The sequence below is a fragment of the Phodopus roborovskii genome, unplaced genomic scaffold, assembly GCF_943737965.1.
Source record: "Phodopus roborovskii unplaced genomic scaffold, PHOROB, whole genome shotgun sequence".
In the NCBI taxonomy this organism is placed as follows: domain Eukaryota; kingdom Metazoa; phylum Chordata; class Mammalia; order Rodentia; family Cricetidae; genus Phodopus; species Phodopus roborovskii.
This window is the reverse complement of record NW_026125098.1, coordinates 28,177-45,661: the sequence shown is the minus strand read 5'-3', so window position 1 is coordinate 45,661 and position 17,485 is coordinate 28,177. Positions and strand designations below refer to the sequence as shown.

General features: G+C 47.7%; 1 protein-coding gene across 1 annotated transcript in view; it reads left to right on the top strand.

The window, feature by feature from the left end:
• The window catches only part of LOC127225904 (whirlin-like), a 66,871-nt gene that overhangs the window by 34,123 nt on the left and 15,263 nt on the right, over positions 1–17,485 (top strand). The window contains 1 exon segment of the mRNA XM_051189549.1: positions 1,511–1,636. Within this exon segment, the coding sequence (XP_051045506.1) occupies positions 1,511–1,636 (126 nt within the window).

The following is a 17,485-nucleotide window of genomic DNA, read 5'->3' as shown; positions in this document are numbered from 1 at the left end:
TGGAACCACCCAGCAATGGATCCCATTTATTGAACATGTCCTAAAATTTATTAAAACTTTATGTGGCACCAGTTTTGTGTCTTTATAAAGAAAAGCAGATACCAGCTTTGTTCTCGTGTTCAGATAAGCAGAGCCGAGACAGAGAATTTAAATGACTTCCCTGCTCTTTCGTCTCTTGGTACCTCTGTCCAGGTGAATGCTGAATAAACCAGGTACTGGAGTGATGGAAAAGGTTCTTCCTGGGGTTGGGATAGAACATACTGTAACTATTCACCTTGGAGAATAAAACAGTTCATTGTTGGGGCTGGAGGCGTGGTTCAGTGGTTAAGAGCACTGGCTCCTCTTCCAAAGGATCTGAGTTCAATTCCCAGGACCCATATGGCTGCTCACAAATGTCTGTAACTCCAGTTCCACAGGATTTGACACCCTCACACAGACACACATGTAGGCAAAACACCAATACACGTAAAATCAAAATTAGATCATTAAATAAAAAAGACAGTCAATAGTGACATTTGCCCTCCGTGATGCCTGAGGGTCATGTCCTCCACTTTCCACCATGGGTGTTTTACATTTTTATGAGTCTTCTCTTGATGCGGTGGGGGGGGGGGTTTTTATCTCTCTGGGCTAGGTTTGAGCTAGCCCCTCTTTTTTCCCCATAATCATCACATGCCTGAGGTACTTGTTCTCCTATGCACCTCTCCCCTTAGAGGACCCTGGGGCTCACCCCCAAGGCTTGTGCCCCTACTATTCAGCACTGACAGCTCTACCTATGTGTTCAGCCTCCCACTTTCTCAGAGACACTTCTTTTCCCAGAAAACCCTGCCTCCCTGGATTTCTATCTGGGCCTGTGTCTCTCTGTGGCCCTGTGGTTCATGTGTCCCTCCCTGTGCTCTGGATCTGTGGCACTACTTCCTGAGTAGGGTAATGTCTATGCATCTCCATAGCCCCCACATCAGCAGAGGGATCTACTACTGGGTTGGTGTGCCTTGAGTGTGCAGAATGGAGTGGAACGCAGCAGAACAATGGTGTTGGAAACCCTGCAGTGGTGGGAGGCCCTCCAGGGAGGTCTCCTGGGTTCAAATGGTTGTGGCACCAAGCTGCAACCAAGCTTTGATCCTATGGAGGGAAGACAGGAGTAAGTATGTGGGCCGAGCCCCCGAAGCAAGAAGTCACCTTTGGCTGAAGCCTAGGTGATGCTCATGGCAGCCCCAAGATGTACTGTTAATAGACACCATCCTCACGGGTGAATGCATTGGGAATGTTAGTGCTAAGGGGCCTTTGGGGATAGTGCCTTGCTTTGCCTGTGTTCCTATAGTGAACAGAGGGACAGGTAAGGCAGGGCTGAGGCAAGCCTTGGGGATTTCCACAAGGCCTTGCCTAGCACTGCTGTGTTGGCTAGGATCTGGTGTTTTCCGGGACTTGGGAGGGTGTTTTGTGGTGTGCTGCTCTTCCCCACCAGAGCTTGGCTCCCTCCAGATTAATGTAGCTACCTCTCTTCTTCCTATAGGTGAACCTAGTGCTGGGGGACGGCCGGTCCCTGGGCCTCACGATCCGAGGTGGAGCTGAGTACGGCCTTGGCATTTACATCACTGGTGTGGACCCAGGCTCTGAAGCAGAAAGCAGTGGGCTCAAGGTGAGGGGACGACGGGCCACGGACTGCATGTGCGGGGATGTGGGTGGGGAAGATCTCCAAAGCTGGTTTACTTCAGCAGGTGGTGGCCCAGCTGAGGACAGGATCAGCTGGGCAGCCCCTGCTGGCTGCTGGGTCCATAGTGTACAGCTCTGAGCATCAGCAGGGTGGCCTCCTACACTGCGCTAGGCAGTGGGCCAGCCCAGCTCTTTTTTTTTTTTTTTTTTTTTTTTTTTTTGCATATAGAGTATTTTTTATTTAATTTTATATAACAAAGTCCAATTAAATGAAAACAAACATTTATACACAATATTTGGGAATTTGGGCGTCGTTCTTTCCAAACTACTTCCTGCTGGTAAGGGGCGCTGTCTTGGGGGATTCGAAGAAGATTCAGATATCCTAGCTGTAGTCTGTAGGGCTGTTTTGTCCAGCTGTTTGGAATGTAGGATCAGCTTGTACTCTGTTTCAGGCGGTCTGGTGTGATCAAACCACATTAGTCTGGAAGGAATCCACATCTTTTCATTTTCTGTGGAAACAAAAATAGAAATACTTTTCCCCAGTAACTTGTTCTTCAACTTAAATTTTTGGAGTCAAAGCGTTTTTTTTTTTTTTTTTTTATTATTATTATTATTTTACATGTCGATCCCAGTTCCCTCTCCCTCCCTCCCTCCCTCCCCCCAAGCCCTCCCTCCCTCCTTCCCTCCCTTTGCCCTCTCTACCCTCTCCCATGCACTCTAAACACCCTCCCCTCCCAACCCCCCACCACAATACAATATGTAGGGGAATGCCATCCAGTTGGGGTCATGTAGATCTGACAGGTCCTGTGAAGTAGGGACTAGGGCTTCTCTCCTATCTCTAGAATAAGGCAGTTATCCCTCCATGGGGGATATGTTTGCAAAGTCCTTTTGTGCACCAGGGATACATCCTGGCTCCACTGTCTGAGGTCTCTTAGACTGCTCAGACCTTCTGGCTGAGACCCATATTCAGGGGAGTCCGAGTCAGACCTCTGTTGGCTTCCCAGCTATCAGTCTAGTGGCCCTTAGCTCCTCCTTGTTCAGGTAAGCTGTCTCTATGTACTTCTACCGCATGGTCTTGTCCTCTCCATCTGCTTCTGGGTTCTAGTTTGACTCAGTGTTTATGTATGGGTGTTTGCTCCTGTTTTCAACAGGCATTAGTTGAGGACTCCATGGAGAAGTTAGTTGTTGATCTCACTCTCCGGGAAGGGCATTTATGATAGCCTTTCCACGGAAGCTGAGATTGTTAGTTGGGAGCAGTCTTGTAGTTCCCTCGACCTTTCTTTGTGTTCAACTTTATCTTCAAACCAATATTGGCTCCCTCTTTTATGTTCTCTCTCTCTGTCTCTGTCTCTCTCTCTCTTTCCTATTTTCCATTCCTAACCAGGCTCAATCCTCCTAGTCACACATGCCTTCCTCTCCTCCCTCTCATTTTCTCCTACTTCTCTTTCCATTAGCTGTCCTCCCCCACTATACCTGAGGTCTGGGGGACTTGTCCCTTCCCAGTTCTGTGAGGGGACTTTATATGAATCTCTTAGAATACAACTTGTATCCTAGTTCCTCTGGTGATGTGAATTATAGGCTGGTGATCATTTGATCTAGGTCTAAAATCCATATATGAGTGAGTACATACTGTGTTCCTCTTTTTGTGACTGGGTTACCTCATTCAGGATGGTTTCTTCAAGTGCCATCCACTTGCCTGCGAATTTCAAGATACCATTATTTTTTTCTGCAGAGTAGTATTCCATTGTGTAGATGTGCCACATCTTCATTAACCATTCTTCAATTGAAGGGCATCTAGGTTGCTTCCAGGTTCTTGCTATTACAAATAGTGCTGCTATGAACATAGTTGAACAGATGTCTTTGTTGCATTGATGTGAATCCTTTGGGTATATGCCTAAGAGGGGGATTGCCGGGTCCTGTGGTAAACTAATTCCCATTTTCCTGAGGAACCGCCATACTGATCTCCAAAGTGGCTGTATGAGTTTGCACTCCCACCAGCAGTGGAGGAGTGTTCCACTTTCTCCACATCCTCTCCAACATAAGTCATCACTGGTGTTTCTAATTTTAGCCATTCTGGCAGGGGTAAGATGGTATCTCAAAGTTGTTTTGATTTGCATTTCCCTGATAGCTAAGGATGTGGAGCATTTTCTTACAGCCCAGCTCTTTTGAGGCTGTTTTGCAAACACTGTGGATACCCTTGATAGCCCTGACACCAGGACTTGTTATGACACATGCAAAGGGCAGGAGAGAGGAAGCTATGAGCTAGGCTATGGCTATAGCAGGCAGCTTCAGGGCTAGCATCCAATCCAGACCAGCAGCTACTGCAAGTGCATGATTAATTAGCTCATGTTCTAAGCAGAGCTGTGTCGCCTCACATGTATCATTCCATGCTACCTGGTGGAGTGAGGTGATGTCCCAGGTTCTTCCAGATGTAATGAAGTCCCACTCACTGGCCTAAAGTAGGTTTTGAAACAAAGCTTGTGCCTAATGAGTCTTGTCTAAATCCCAAAGCCCAGGGTGTAATGTGCAGTGCTGAACCCCTTACTAGGGATAACTAACAACTCATCCAAGAGCCAGAGACTCTGCATGCAAGGACACTGGCCAGGACCCAAATCACTGTGATACATGACAGCATGTGTTTGAATAGTCATAGATGCTGGGCCTGCAGTGATGTGGAGTGCCGATATTGGGCCCAGGTGGCATTTGAGAGAGGTAGATAATGAAACACACTGAGGAGAAATGGGATGCAGTGCAGAATGATTTCATAGACTTGACCACAGGTGACTAAAAGAGTGCCTAGCCCAAGGGCAAGGCTGGAGTCTGCAACAAAGGGTCTGGAGCATGCATGTGAGTGTGTGTGTGTATGTGTGTGTGTGTGTGTGTACATGCATGCATGTTTGCATGCATACATTTATCTTGGGATCCCAGGACCCCATAACTCAGTATGGCAAACAGACTGTCATAGGGAAGATAAGGCAAAATGGGGTTTTGGGAAATGTGGGGCATTTGGAAAGTGCTTTGGGTTCTAATGAGGAAAGACAGCACATGTCCCAGCTCTACTCCATTCCTTCATGGCTGTGTGATCTTGGAACATCTTCTACCTGTCTGAGCCTCCCTGTCCCTACTAAGGAACATGCTTGACTCAAGGCTGTTGAAAAGATAAAAAGAAACAAACTAATGGCACCATTAGTTATTGTAGTAAACATGGGTGTAGACTGCGTGTCTCTCTTAAATTCACACACTCAAATCCTCACCCTTCAGTGTTGGGTTCAGGAGTTGGGGCCCCTTGGAAAGCAACTAGACCATGAGGGTGGAACCCTCATCTATGTTATCAGTGACCTGGCAAGAGGGTCCTCACCAGGCACAGAATCCACTGGCATTTTAATGTCGAGCTGTCCAGCCTCCAGAATTGTCAGCAATAATCAGTGCGTAAGCCATTTTGTCTTTGGGATTTTGTTGCAGCACCTGTCAACATTACATTATAGATAGGGGATCACAAGTTTCCTCCCCAGCCCTCAGCAAGGATTAATAGGCAGCTAATATTTGCTGGAGGATGGAGAGACATTTTCTTTAGTGATGCAACTACTGTTTAAATTGCACCTGTAGGTTTAATGAAACTCATTGGGTCACACACACACACACACACACACACACACACACACACACACACACACACGGTGGGTGCTGGGGGACACTGTCTCTGACCTCCAAGAGTTATGTACTATTGGGAAGATGGGCAACAAAGATACTCTGTTCATTTAGTTAGAATGAAGGCAAAGGGAGGCACATTTTATAAAACTTTACCATTGCCTGAGATTGCCAGGTGGTTGTAGGCACTCGGGTAATTTGCTTGCAACAAATTGCCCACCTTCGGTTAAGTCCTTCTATGCTATCCTCAGCAGCAAGGCGCTTGATGGTAGCTACACTTTCCTTTCCCCTCACAGGCCCCTTGCCTGTGCTGACACCTGCCCACACTCACTTGGGCATCCAGCACTGATTAATTCTGTTTATTGCAGTGCACTTTCTGTGGAATTAGGCATATTGAAATGGAATAAAGGGCCTGCTTGTGTGGGTGGTGGAGCCAGAACAGGCTTTATTTGTAAATAGCGCTCCGTGCTGTGGTGCAGCGCTTTCCTGGGAGGAAAACACCGCCCTTCCATGGGCTTCCAGCTGCTCAGCCCACTTAGCTTCCAGGGCCCAGTGTGAGTCCAGAGAGGGGGCAGGACGCCCAGGCCCTGAGTGGAAAAACACTTGGGAGGTCAGCCAGACCCCCAGCATTTAATCCAGGGGAGGTCTGTGCTGATTGGAGCTTGTCTACCTTCCCAGCAGGGACAGCCCCTCCCCACATCACAGTTTATCTTTGGATTTCTCCTATTTCTCTAATCTTTACAAAGAGTGGACCACTAAACTTCTTTTGTTCCCTTAGGGACAGCCCATCTTGAATGGCATTCAGAAGCAATCTAATAGCAGTTGCCATTCATTAACGGGTTATTATGAGTGAAACATGGTGCTAACATTTAGATGCATCTGCTTGCATTTAATCCTTTCCATTAGCCCTGTGGGATGGGGGTGGGGAGCCTTCACAACACAATTTAACAGATGAGCAACTGAGGCTCAGAGAAGTGCAGTAACTTGCCCAGGGTCATACAAGGATCCCAGCGCTGGCCCTTCTGGTCTTCTTACCTATATACTTGGTTCCACCACTGCCCTATTGGTGTTATCCCAGGTTGACCTAACTAACTCCGTGGTCTCTGCTGAGTCTGTCCAGGCTGGGAGCCCATTGCTTTCCCATCATGGGGACCAGACCACTGTCTTAGGATCCTTGGAGCAGGACCTTTGCTCCTGGGAATGTCTCACTTGTGGGGTTTCTGCTCTACAGCCTGTGACTTTGGAGCAGGCCTGTCATGCATCTGGAGAAGAAACAGTATCTCAGTGACAGGGATGGTCTGCAGGTCTGTCAGGAAACCTGGATTGCTGTGTTAACCTTCGTGGGGCTGGACTGACCCCGCCACAGACCAGCTCTGTCCTCCTGGTCCCTTTGGATCAAGCTTCCTCAGAGCAATACCTCATGCAGGGGACCTTCCGGGTGGCAGGAAACCTGCTTGCTTCATCCACTCACATCTTCACACAACTCAGCAAGAGTGGTGGAACCTGGGGTCCCAGGTGTGTCAGGAGTGTGTTGTCTGAAGTGTTCCAGCTCCCCCGCTGTGTGAGGTAGAGCCTATGGTGTACTTCGCTCCCTGGTGCCCCTGCCCACAACAGATCAGCTATACATAGTTGTTGCTCAGGAAACAGCTCGTGGGTTGAAGGAAGGACAGAACCTGACCAAGCTCAGATCTTGAGCCCTGTCTCCCTTGTATCTCAGCTTGAACACAGCAGGGCTGGCTTGTTGATGGAAGTGGTGTCGGTGGCTTATTAATTCGTTCTTCTCATTGTCATAACAAAATACGTGACAAAAGCAATTTATAAAGGGGTTTATTTTGGCTCACAGTTTTGGGGGGGTACAGTCAATCCATCATGACAGCAGGAACGCAAGGCAGCCAGTCGGAACCCACCCACAGGCAGGATTCAGACTGGGACTGTACGCCACTGAATGACACCACACACATTTAGGGTGAAGCCTCAATTAAACCTTTCTGGAAACACCTTTCTAGACACCCAGAGGTATGTTTTTGTGGGATTTTAAGTCTAGCCAAAACGACAAGATTCGCCAACCATCATACTAAACTTGCTGCCCACGTGGGATGCAGACTGCACAACCAGCCCTTGTTCCTCTGCTCATTCCTTTGTGCTGAAGCAGGTTGCATAGCACCACTACCCACAGTGACAGTGAGGCTGCTCATTGCAGGTGCCCTGGGAACGTTCCAGAGTCACTCTCTGCTTCCTCAGTAGAAGGCAAGTCCGTGCTCACATCTCAGCCTCCAAATTACTCATTTACACCTGAGCTGAGAGAAGGCCAGAGGATGGGAAGAGTCTTAAGATGTGGATTCCCACAGGATCCCTCCCACCATTCAGCTGGGCCTCACATTTCCCCTTCCCTGGGGGGGGGGGTATCCTGCGGGAGTAGAGGAGTCTGGCAGAGTCCATGGCTGCTCTCTCTTCCCTCTGGGTGAGAGAAGGGTATAACTATTGTTCTATGATGCTGTTAAATGAAGGTCCTACAAATGGGCTTTGTGTCGTCGCATGCTCCTAGGGACCCAAAGTTGGCCAGATAGTAAAAGAACACGGAGATACTTTAGAAACACTGTTGATCATATGGTGATCATAATGAAAATAATCCACACACTGTCTTCAAATTTATAGAACTCCTGAAAAAAAAAACAAAAAAAAAAAAAAATAAAAACAAAAAGAACCTCAGCTCAAAGAATGTGATGGATTCCTTGGCGATGCTAAGAAATGTTAGTTGATTTTGTGGCAGTCATAGTTAAGATGACAGAAATAATCGTCTAATGTTTCTATAGTTCTTGGGAGCCTAAGAGCATTTTGCAAACAGTGCTTTCCCCTTTCATTCCACAACTTAAAATGAATGAAGCAATGATCTTGAATGATACAAACTGTTCACACTTAGGAAAAGAAAAATAGGTAATTTGTGCACCCAAGCTGTGTGTCAGAGAAATTAAGTTTGTAGTTATAAACCATCCCCAAAAGAAAACACAAGCCCAGACACTTTCACAGATAAAGCTACCAAGAGTTCTGTGTAGTGTAGTCTCTTCCTGAAAACAGATGAGGGTGTACTTCCCAGCTCATTTTATGAAGCCAGCACGATATACTACTATGACCAAGCAAACTCAGTACTAGGAAAGAAAATGACAGAGCATGGTCCTTCATGAATGTAGGCACTAGCACCCCTAGGAGAACATCACCAAATCCACCAGTATTTGAAAGAACAAAGGGGCCAAGAGATGAATCTGTGGGTAATGTGCCTCAGACTGCATAAGTGCAAGGGCAGGAGCTGGAATCCCCAGCACACACATAAAGGCCATAAATGCCACAGGTGTGGTGGCCACCTATAATCTCAGCACTCTGGAGACAAAGACAGGGCATCCAAGAGCAAACTGACTAAGCTAGACTAGCTAAATCTGCATGCTCAAGTTTCAATTGAAAGATCCTGCCATAATAAGTTAAGGTAGAGAGAAATCACATAAGATATGTAGTGTCCTGTGATCTCCAGATGCACATGCATACATGTGCATCCACACATATGTACATGTACACACGTACATACACACATACATCCCTTAGCAAACTCGGGATTAAAGGAAAAGAATCAATGAAGAATATCTTTTAAAAAAAAAATACGCAAGGGCTGGAGAGATGGCTCAATGGTTAAGAACACTTACTGCAGAACCCAAAACTTGGGTAACTCCAGTTCCAGGAACCTGATGCCCTCCTCTGGCCTCCACAGGTTCCTACTCTAATGTTTATATACCCCCATACACACACAGTTAAAAATAACATCTTAAAATAACACATATAGCAAACATGGATCATGAAGTTTTATTCACATGTTGAAGAACTAAGTGTCTTTGCCTAAAACTGCAGAGCAACGGAAGGTGAACAGGGGATCCAGTGGTGTCTCGTGCTGTTCGAGCAGTGGTTCTAACTAAACCTTCCTAATGCTGCGACACTTTAATACCATTCCTCAAGTTGTGGTGAACCCTACCCATAAAATCATCTTGTTGCTACTTCATAATGGTATTTTGTTGCTCTTATGAATAATAATGTAAATATCTGATATGGAGATAGTCTTAGATGACCCATGTAAAAGGTCATGTGACTCCCAAAGGGGTCCTGAGGGCTAGAGGAATGCATATGGCAAAGCATGAGTGAGTGGAGTGGCCTTAGGCAGGGGAAGCTTGGGCCATAAAAGAAGGAGCAGAGTCACAGGGCTCTATAAAAACCCTTGAGACCTGCTCCTTCCAGCCAGGCTGCACCTCCTAATGTCCCCACAACCTCCCAAGGTATTGCCAACAGGAAGGCAGGAGCAGAACCTGGGGGGTTGTGGCGGAGCATTTTAGCTTCACTCTGTAACTCTAGCTACAAGTTCTTTCTCCTCTCCAAGAGTGTGGATTAGGACTTGTGAAAACATGTCATTTCCAAGAAAATCACCTGATAGGCCAGCCTGAGGTCACGAAAGTCATGAGTATAGATTTACAGGAAAGGGGAGACGGGGAAGCCCTGTGCTTCAGGGTTAGTCAACTCACACAGAAAGGGAGCAGATTCAGAACCACACAGAGGGTGCATGGCACATGTGTGCATGAACAATGCCTCAATCCATGCATAAAATGGGCTGGAGAAGCTGGAGGCAGAGACACCCCATATAATGCTCCCCACATACACTCATGTCTGGGTTTTTGAGTACTGTTCTTCAGGTAAAAACAACCTAAGAACCTGAGCTCTTGATAAAAAGGACTGATGTCAGGTGAGGAAGAGATCTAAGATAGGCTTGTGACTTCTTTCTTTTGTGATTTTATTTTAGGGATGCTGCAATCCTGTGTTTACATGCCTGTAATCCCAGTTACTTTATGTCTGAATCAGGAATAGTACTAACGTGAGGCCAGCTTTGACTATACACTGAAACCCTGTCTTCGTATGTGTGTGTGCATGTGTGGGGGTGTTCTCATGTAGCCCAGATTGACATCAAACCACTTTGAATGGAGGATGACCTTGAACTTCTGCCCCTCTTCTAATCTTCTAAGGCCGAATGCTGGGATCACAGGCCTGTAGCACCCACCCACTTTATGCTGTTCTGAGGAATCCAACACTAGGGTTTGTGTATACTGTGCAAGCAACTCTACCAACTAAGCTACATCCCCAGCCCAAGCTTGTAGTTTCAGGTGCCAGAATGCAAAGACATGCCAAAATGGGATCAAGCAGAAAGGTAAATAAATGAAGTATATCCAGTGTGCATAGTGCTTCCAAGAGGGCGCCCACAGTCAAAGAACAAGTGCGCCTGGCTCGGTACTGAGGTGATTACAGGAAAGACTGAGTATTTATACAAGATGGCACAGAGAAACCACTGGACTAGACCACTCTATCGGCAGGAAGGAAGGTGTATTGGGGGTCAGGCCTACAAGGCAATCTCTGGGGAGAGGAAGTACAGAGCAAAATGGTGGAAAAGCAAGAAAATTTTGTAGGACAGTCAGCAGGGTGGGGGTCTGAGCTGAAAAAGTCTGGGCTGATGGGAGATGTCATTCTGTATATGTTTCTCATACTGGTTAATAATAAAGCACTGTTGGCCAATAGGAAAGGAAGATAGGAGGGACTAGGAGACAAGGAGGAAATAGGGAAGTAGGGAAGGAGGGGGTCAAGATGGAGAGTCAGGAGAGAGCAGTATGCAGCAGCCGGCTCCCAGTAAGAACACGTGGACACACATAGATTAACACAAATGGGTTAATAACTAAGGCAGAGCTAGCCGATAAGAAACTAGTACCTGGCCAACAGTATAATATCAAATACAGAGTCTCTGTGTGTTATTTGGGGCTGGCGCGGCAGCGGGACAATACCAGGCGGCGGGTGGAAAAACCATACCCCTTACACTGGGCTGTCCAAATTGCCCTTGCCAGGGGTAGCTGACTTTGGTTAAAGGAGGTTCCTAGAGGATTAAGGCTGGTTCCTTGTAGAAAGGAACTACCTTGAGAGATCTTATGTACCAAACAGAAACCTTTAGGCTTGCCTGCCTGATAACGGTCCTCTGTTTACCCAGCCAGAGTGCTTTAGGACAGTGTCACCAGCACTGTCATTTGGCGGGGAGAGGGCTTTGGACCTGACACTGTCATAACATAGGGACATGCAGCTGGAAATTACATTAGAGCTTCATAGTCAAGTCATCACTGCCTCATGGACGAGGCTCCAAACAGGGCTGAAGAATGGGCAGAAGTCAGACTTAAGACTGTTTCTTAAGAGCATCCCTTCTAGTGTGTCGGGGGGGCCATAAAGTGGAGGGTGGAGAAAAAGCTGTGCTAACCACAAACTGAGCTGGATGGTAATAGGTTTTCTGCCCCCCCAACCCCCCTGATGGGTTTCTGCCTCGATTCAGTAAGCCAAATGAAGCTGAGTTGAAAAAGTATAAAACAGGTGTGTTAAGCAAAGCAATACCCCATGGGTTCACTGATCTCAGAGAAGAAGGCCAGAGAACTCACCTGTCCAGGAAAGTTGTATGGCTTGTAGGCTGGGGTGATGATGCGTCCACCGCAAGCTGAGTTTGTGCCCTGGTATGGTTGAAAGCTGAGCACCTAGGCAAGGACTTGGGCAGTAGCAACTCCAGGGGATGAAGCTGAATAGCAGCCAAGAATGCAGAACTGGACTTTTTGACACCTTTCCTTTGTTCTGAGACTCTGAGCAGGCAGGGTTTGGGGAAGGGGGAATGAGAAGGAACAGAGCTTCCTGTACCATGGAGGGGCGAGCCAGAGACTCCAGCAGGTATAATACTATTTTAGAACACAATTGTGTTTTCCAATTGCAGAAATAATCTTGCTCGATGTAGAGAAGAGGAAACATGTCCTAACTAGATCTGTAGGCTTCCTCGCCTACCTGATTACACCTCCCACCCACCCCCATCCCAGCAAGCCAGGACAGCCAATTATGCCCTGAGAGGTGGATAGGCCAGGCACCCTGCTGAGTCCCGACCAATCTCAATGGTAGATAGCCTACCAGCCTCCTTTAAAGATGAGATACAGAGAGGTCAACATTTGCCCAAGGTCACACGAAGAAATGGTGGCCCTACTCTGGTATCTGACCATCTGGCTAGGAACCCCACATATGTGCAATAGAAGTAATGAGCATCCTATCTCAAGCTCCCAATATCTGCTGTGCCCTCTGATGTGTCCCTTCAGCACACTGACAGCCCGGCCTAATTCCTGCCTGTCTTGCTTTAAGGTTTGGGATCTGGAGGGTTCTGTCACTTCCGACCTCAGTGGTGAAACCCTGGTGGGAATGGTACAAAGGATGGCAGTGTGAGGCAGATGACTCTTTTGGCTTTTTCAGAAATACAACCGTCACCAGCATTTGGAGAGGGCTGTTTTGTGCCAGCCACAGTCCTTTAGCTCTGTGAGGAAGGAGGCATCGATGTTATCTCTACTTTACAGATGGGGACCTGAAGCACAGAAGAGTTAAACAACTTGCCCAAGGTCACACAGCTAGTAGATGGAGCTGCTGGGATTGGAAGGGATAAGATCCAGTCCTGAAAAATCTTGTTCCCATGCCCTCCCTCTCATGCCCTTCTAACTAGTCTGGCCGCTGTCACCACGGTACCTTTTTGATGTGGTTTTCAGCATGCAAGGGAGGACAAGACGTGGGGCTTTCTGTTGCAGACTGCTGAGTTACACATTCCCTAAGCATGTACAGTGTCTGTGGTGTCTCTGCCTCATGCTTCCCTGTGGGGTGTGTCTGCTCAGTCTCAGGCCTCCCCAGGGACACTACTTGCATCTTCATGACTATGATAGACTAAGATGGACAAGTGACCTCCACGCCCTCTCCCGGCAGGCTATGCCCCTCCAGGTGCCTCCTCTGAGTCATGTCCTCTGTCCTCAGGCAGCTCTAGGAGGAGGATCTGATGGCCCAGGCCTCATCCAGCAGCTTGCACCAAGCCTGTTTCAAAGCTCTGAGTGGGCTAGCTGAGGCAGGTCCAGAGGCTCCTCCCACAGGAAGCCCTGCTCCAAAGGGAAAGGCTCCCGGTCACCTTTTTCGTGTTTGAGCAGGGGCTTTGACCAGTTTCTTTAAATCCAGACCCACTACCAACGACAGCAGGCAGCCTGTCAGCACACAGACATTTGTTATCAGTGTGGCTGTCATTGCCCTGTACCCTGTGGCCCTACAAGGAAGAATGCTGCATTGTCACTTAGCCTCAGTGCAGTGCCAGCCCTCTGCAGAATGGGGACCTGAGGCAGAGATGGTAGCGTGTCTATAACGTCTCCAAGGACAGGGCCTACCTCAAGTTTTTTGGTTTCGTTCTTGTTTTTAAAGGTAAGGTCTTGTGCTGACTAGGCTGGCCTCTCACCGGGTAGCTATGAATGGCCTTAAACTTCGGACATTCCTCTACAGTACCCAGGTCACATTGTGTTGGTAACTGCACCGGCGCTTTGTGCAACTGGAAGCGCCTTTTCCCCTGAGCTGTATCCCCAGCACACAGGTCCCATCTACCTAGTACTGTGACAGTGACAAGTCAATGCTTGGAGGGGACAAGCATTGAAACTACCACAGATGCCTCTGAGGTAACAGAGGTTCTGCTTGGAAATTGCTTCTGAGTAATAGAAAGAGGAATAAATGGCCTGGGAGTCTAGAGTGGTGTCATATCCTGAGTGTTAAGAGTGGTGTCATATCCTTAGTATGATACTGTAGTACTTGGAGCACCTGAATGAAAATGAAGACATGACTACTCCCAGGTGTGGCTAAGGAGAAGGATTTTATTGTCGATTTGAGGAAGAGTCCAGACTGAGTAGGGCTATGTATGAGAAGAGAGACGGGGAGAGTGAGAGAGGAGAGAAGAGAAGGCAAGCAGACCAAGAGAGGAGCCAAGGACCAAGAGAGTGCATATTCAAACTGGTGGGTTTATATGGTAGAGCAGCTGGAGGAGGGGAATCAAACCCAGCCCCTGGGCTGGAGCGGTCCAGGGTAGGGGTGGGGTGAGAAGTGCTGAAAGGAGCTACACTCACCTAGTAAGCCTTGTCCCAGGTTTTTGGGGGACCTGACAGAGCCCACATAGCTATCATGCCAAGGCCCTGCCCGTGCCACTTTCCCAACATTGACTCCATTAATCCCACAGCAAGAACAGCAAGCTTGAGGTAAGGAGCCACACAGCTAAGACATGGCAAAGCCAGGCTCCAACTCAGGCAGGGTGACTGAGTCTTTCTCAGAAAGTGTCTGTGTGGCTGGGCCCTGTAGGATGAGCAAATACTTGCCAGCCATCTGCATGCCCAGTGCCTAGACAGAAGCTGCAGAACCAAGCCGGTGCCCCGTGTGATGTGGATAGTGGGCAGATGTGGAGCTGGGACTCACAAACAGAGAAACTAAAGAAGAGATTAACAGGAACACTGGGGGGCAGGGTGCACACCGGGTGTTGAGCAGGGAGGGGGCAGCAGAAGGGGCAGGAAAGAGGACAGGGTAGGTGACACCAGCTCCAACAGCCATTTCAAGCAGCAGCTAGATGCACCTGGACTTTCAAAATTCATAAGCCCAGGAGCTGTTAGCTGAGGCTGGTAGGTGGAAGGCAACCAGACTACCAGAGTTTGGGGTGTCATGAGAAATGTGTAGGCACATACAGATACATGTGCATGTGTGTGCACATGTGTGGGAGACCAGACCAGAGGTTGGCATCAAATATCTTAACATATGGAGGCAGGGTCTCTCACTTGCACCTAAAGCACAGCAGTTTGGTTGGTATAGCTAGCCAGTCTGTCCTGACTGTGCCTTCCACGCCTGCCTGGTATTTATTTATGTGGGTACTGGAAATCTGAACGTCCATCCTCAAGCTCATGTGGCAAGTGCTTTGTGCCCTGAACCATGTCCCCAGCCCCCTTGTTAACCTCATTTGAGTTATGATTCATAAGCCTGTCCCGCTCCAGTATTCTCATCAGCATTTTCTAACATCTGTGGCCACTCCCACAGTCAGGTTTCAGAACATTTGCAGCAACACCCCCCCCAAAACTCCCTGCACCCATAGAGCCACCTCCCCAGGAGTTCTAATATCCTTGTCTCCATCTTTGCCACTGGGCCACTGGATATCTATGAATCACCCAGTATGTGGCCTTTGAACTGGCTCCTTCCACTTAGCATAATGTAGCCTGTGTCAGTAAGTTCATTTTTATGGCTAAATAATATACTATCATGTGGTGGTACCACACTGTTCCTTCATTAGCCGGTGGGCTATTGGACTGGTTTCATCTGTTAGCATCTTCCACTCTTTTCTCTATATAATTTTTTAGGTGATTGATTAATAAGTTGTGTAGACCGCATTGTGTGTCACATTTTCCGCCTGTGTCTTCCCAGGAGCAGTGATTAAAACCCCCTAAAGCACAATCCGTAAGAGTTGCATAATAATATTCCATCCGTGGCTGCATTATAATTGACCTGACTGTTCCCTTGAAGCCAAGCATTTAGCTGTTTTTAATTGAAGTAAGGCTTTCCCAAAAAGAGCAACAAAATGAGAGGACCCTCAGTGGAACTTTGCAGAGCAGCTTAAACCCCCTCCCAACCCAACCTATCTGTGCCTGCAAGGCTGCAAAGCCTGGTTGGGGGCAGGAGTGATTTAGCTCAAATTGCTAAAAGGCTTGTTCTGGTCATGGTGAGGATGTGTCTCTTGCTAGGCAGGGGGCAGAGCAGTTCTGCCTCAGGCCCCTTTTCTCCAAACCCCCAAAGCAGAGGGAAATGTTTGTGAAAGATGAGAAAATGGCAGAGGGGGGCTAAGCCATGCACCCCCAGATCTTTTTTCTAGGACTTTTTTTCCTTCTCATCTGTGTTCTGTCGCTGTGAAGAGACACCATGACCACAGCAACTCTTTTTCCTTCCTTTTTTTTTTTTAATATAATTTTTTCTTACTTTACATATTGATCTCAGTTCCCTCTCCCTCCCATCCCCCTGTCCCATTCTCCATCCACTCTCCAGGGAGGGTGAGGCCTTTCAGGAGGGATCATCAAAATCCTATCAAGTCATTTGGAGTAGGACCTAGGCTCTCCCTCATGTCTCTAGGCTAAGGGAGTATCCCTCCATGGGGAATGTGCTCATGAAATCCTTTTGTGCACCAGGGATAGATACATCCTGGTTCCATTGTCAGAGGTCCCATAGATGGCCCAGACCTTCTAACTGAGACCCACTTTAACGGGGTCTGGGTCCGTCCTATGCTGGTTTCCCAGCTACCAGTCCGGGGCACATGAGCTCCCCCTTGTTCAGGTCAGCTGTCTCTGTGGGTTTCTCCAGCCTGGTCTTGACCCCTTTGCTTATCACTTCTCCCTCTCTGCAACTGGATTCCAGGAGTTTAGCTCAGTGTTTAGCTGTGGGTGTCTGCTTCTGCTTCCATCAGCTATTGGATGAAGGCTCTAGGATAGCAGATAAGGTAGTTGTCAATCTCATTATCAGGAAGGGCATTTAAGGTAGCCTCTCCACTATTGCTCAGATTGTTAGTTGGTCAGCTTGAACAATAAAGAGAAACCTTTGCGTTTGCATCGGAATTGTCTGGCTCCTTGGGCTGGTCTGGGGCTCTGTGAACCTGGCACAACAAGTATAGCTGGGATATAAGGAGAAATGAGTTGGATAGGGTGGGGGTGGGGGAGCCCATGAGCTGGAGAAGTTTAGGGGAAGGGAGGACCAGGATGGCAGCATGCACATAGAGGCAAGAACACATAAACATACATACACGTACACAAACACACACACACACACACACACACACACACACACACACACACCGCTGTCACAACACTGTAAAGAACTCCAAAGGGTCATACATCTCACACTGCTGTATACCCAAATGCTTTTCTATATTTTCATCTCCATCTCCTAAGAGGAGCATAGACATTCACTTAATACACTATCAGAGCAGTGAGTAAAAGCAGAAAGTCTCGCCATGGGCACCTCTACCTTTCTTTATGCTTTAATTGTGTGTGGGGGGGTGTGTAGTTTCACCTGCTGCACCTTCCTGCAGACCACTCTTCATTTCTTATGTAAAAGGAAGTGCACCATAGGTATCCTTTTGCACTTGTGACTGTTAATGTGCTATTCAGGAAATCATTTGTGTCCATGCACAGTGGCCTTTTGTCATTTTTTGTTTGTTTTATAGTTACGTAGTTCTGTACCATGGTTTATTTGGCTATTCTCTGTATAATATTTAGTTTGTTTTCCT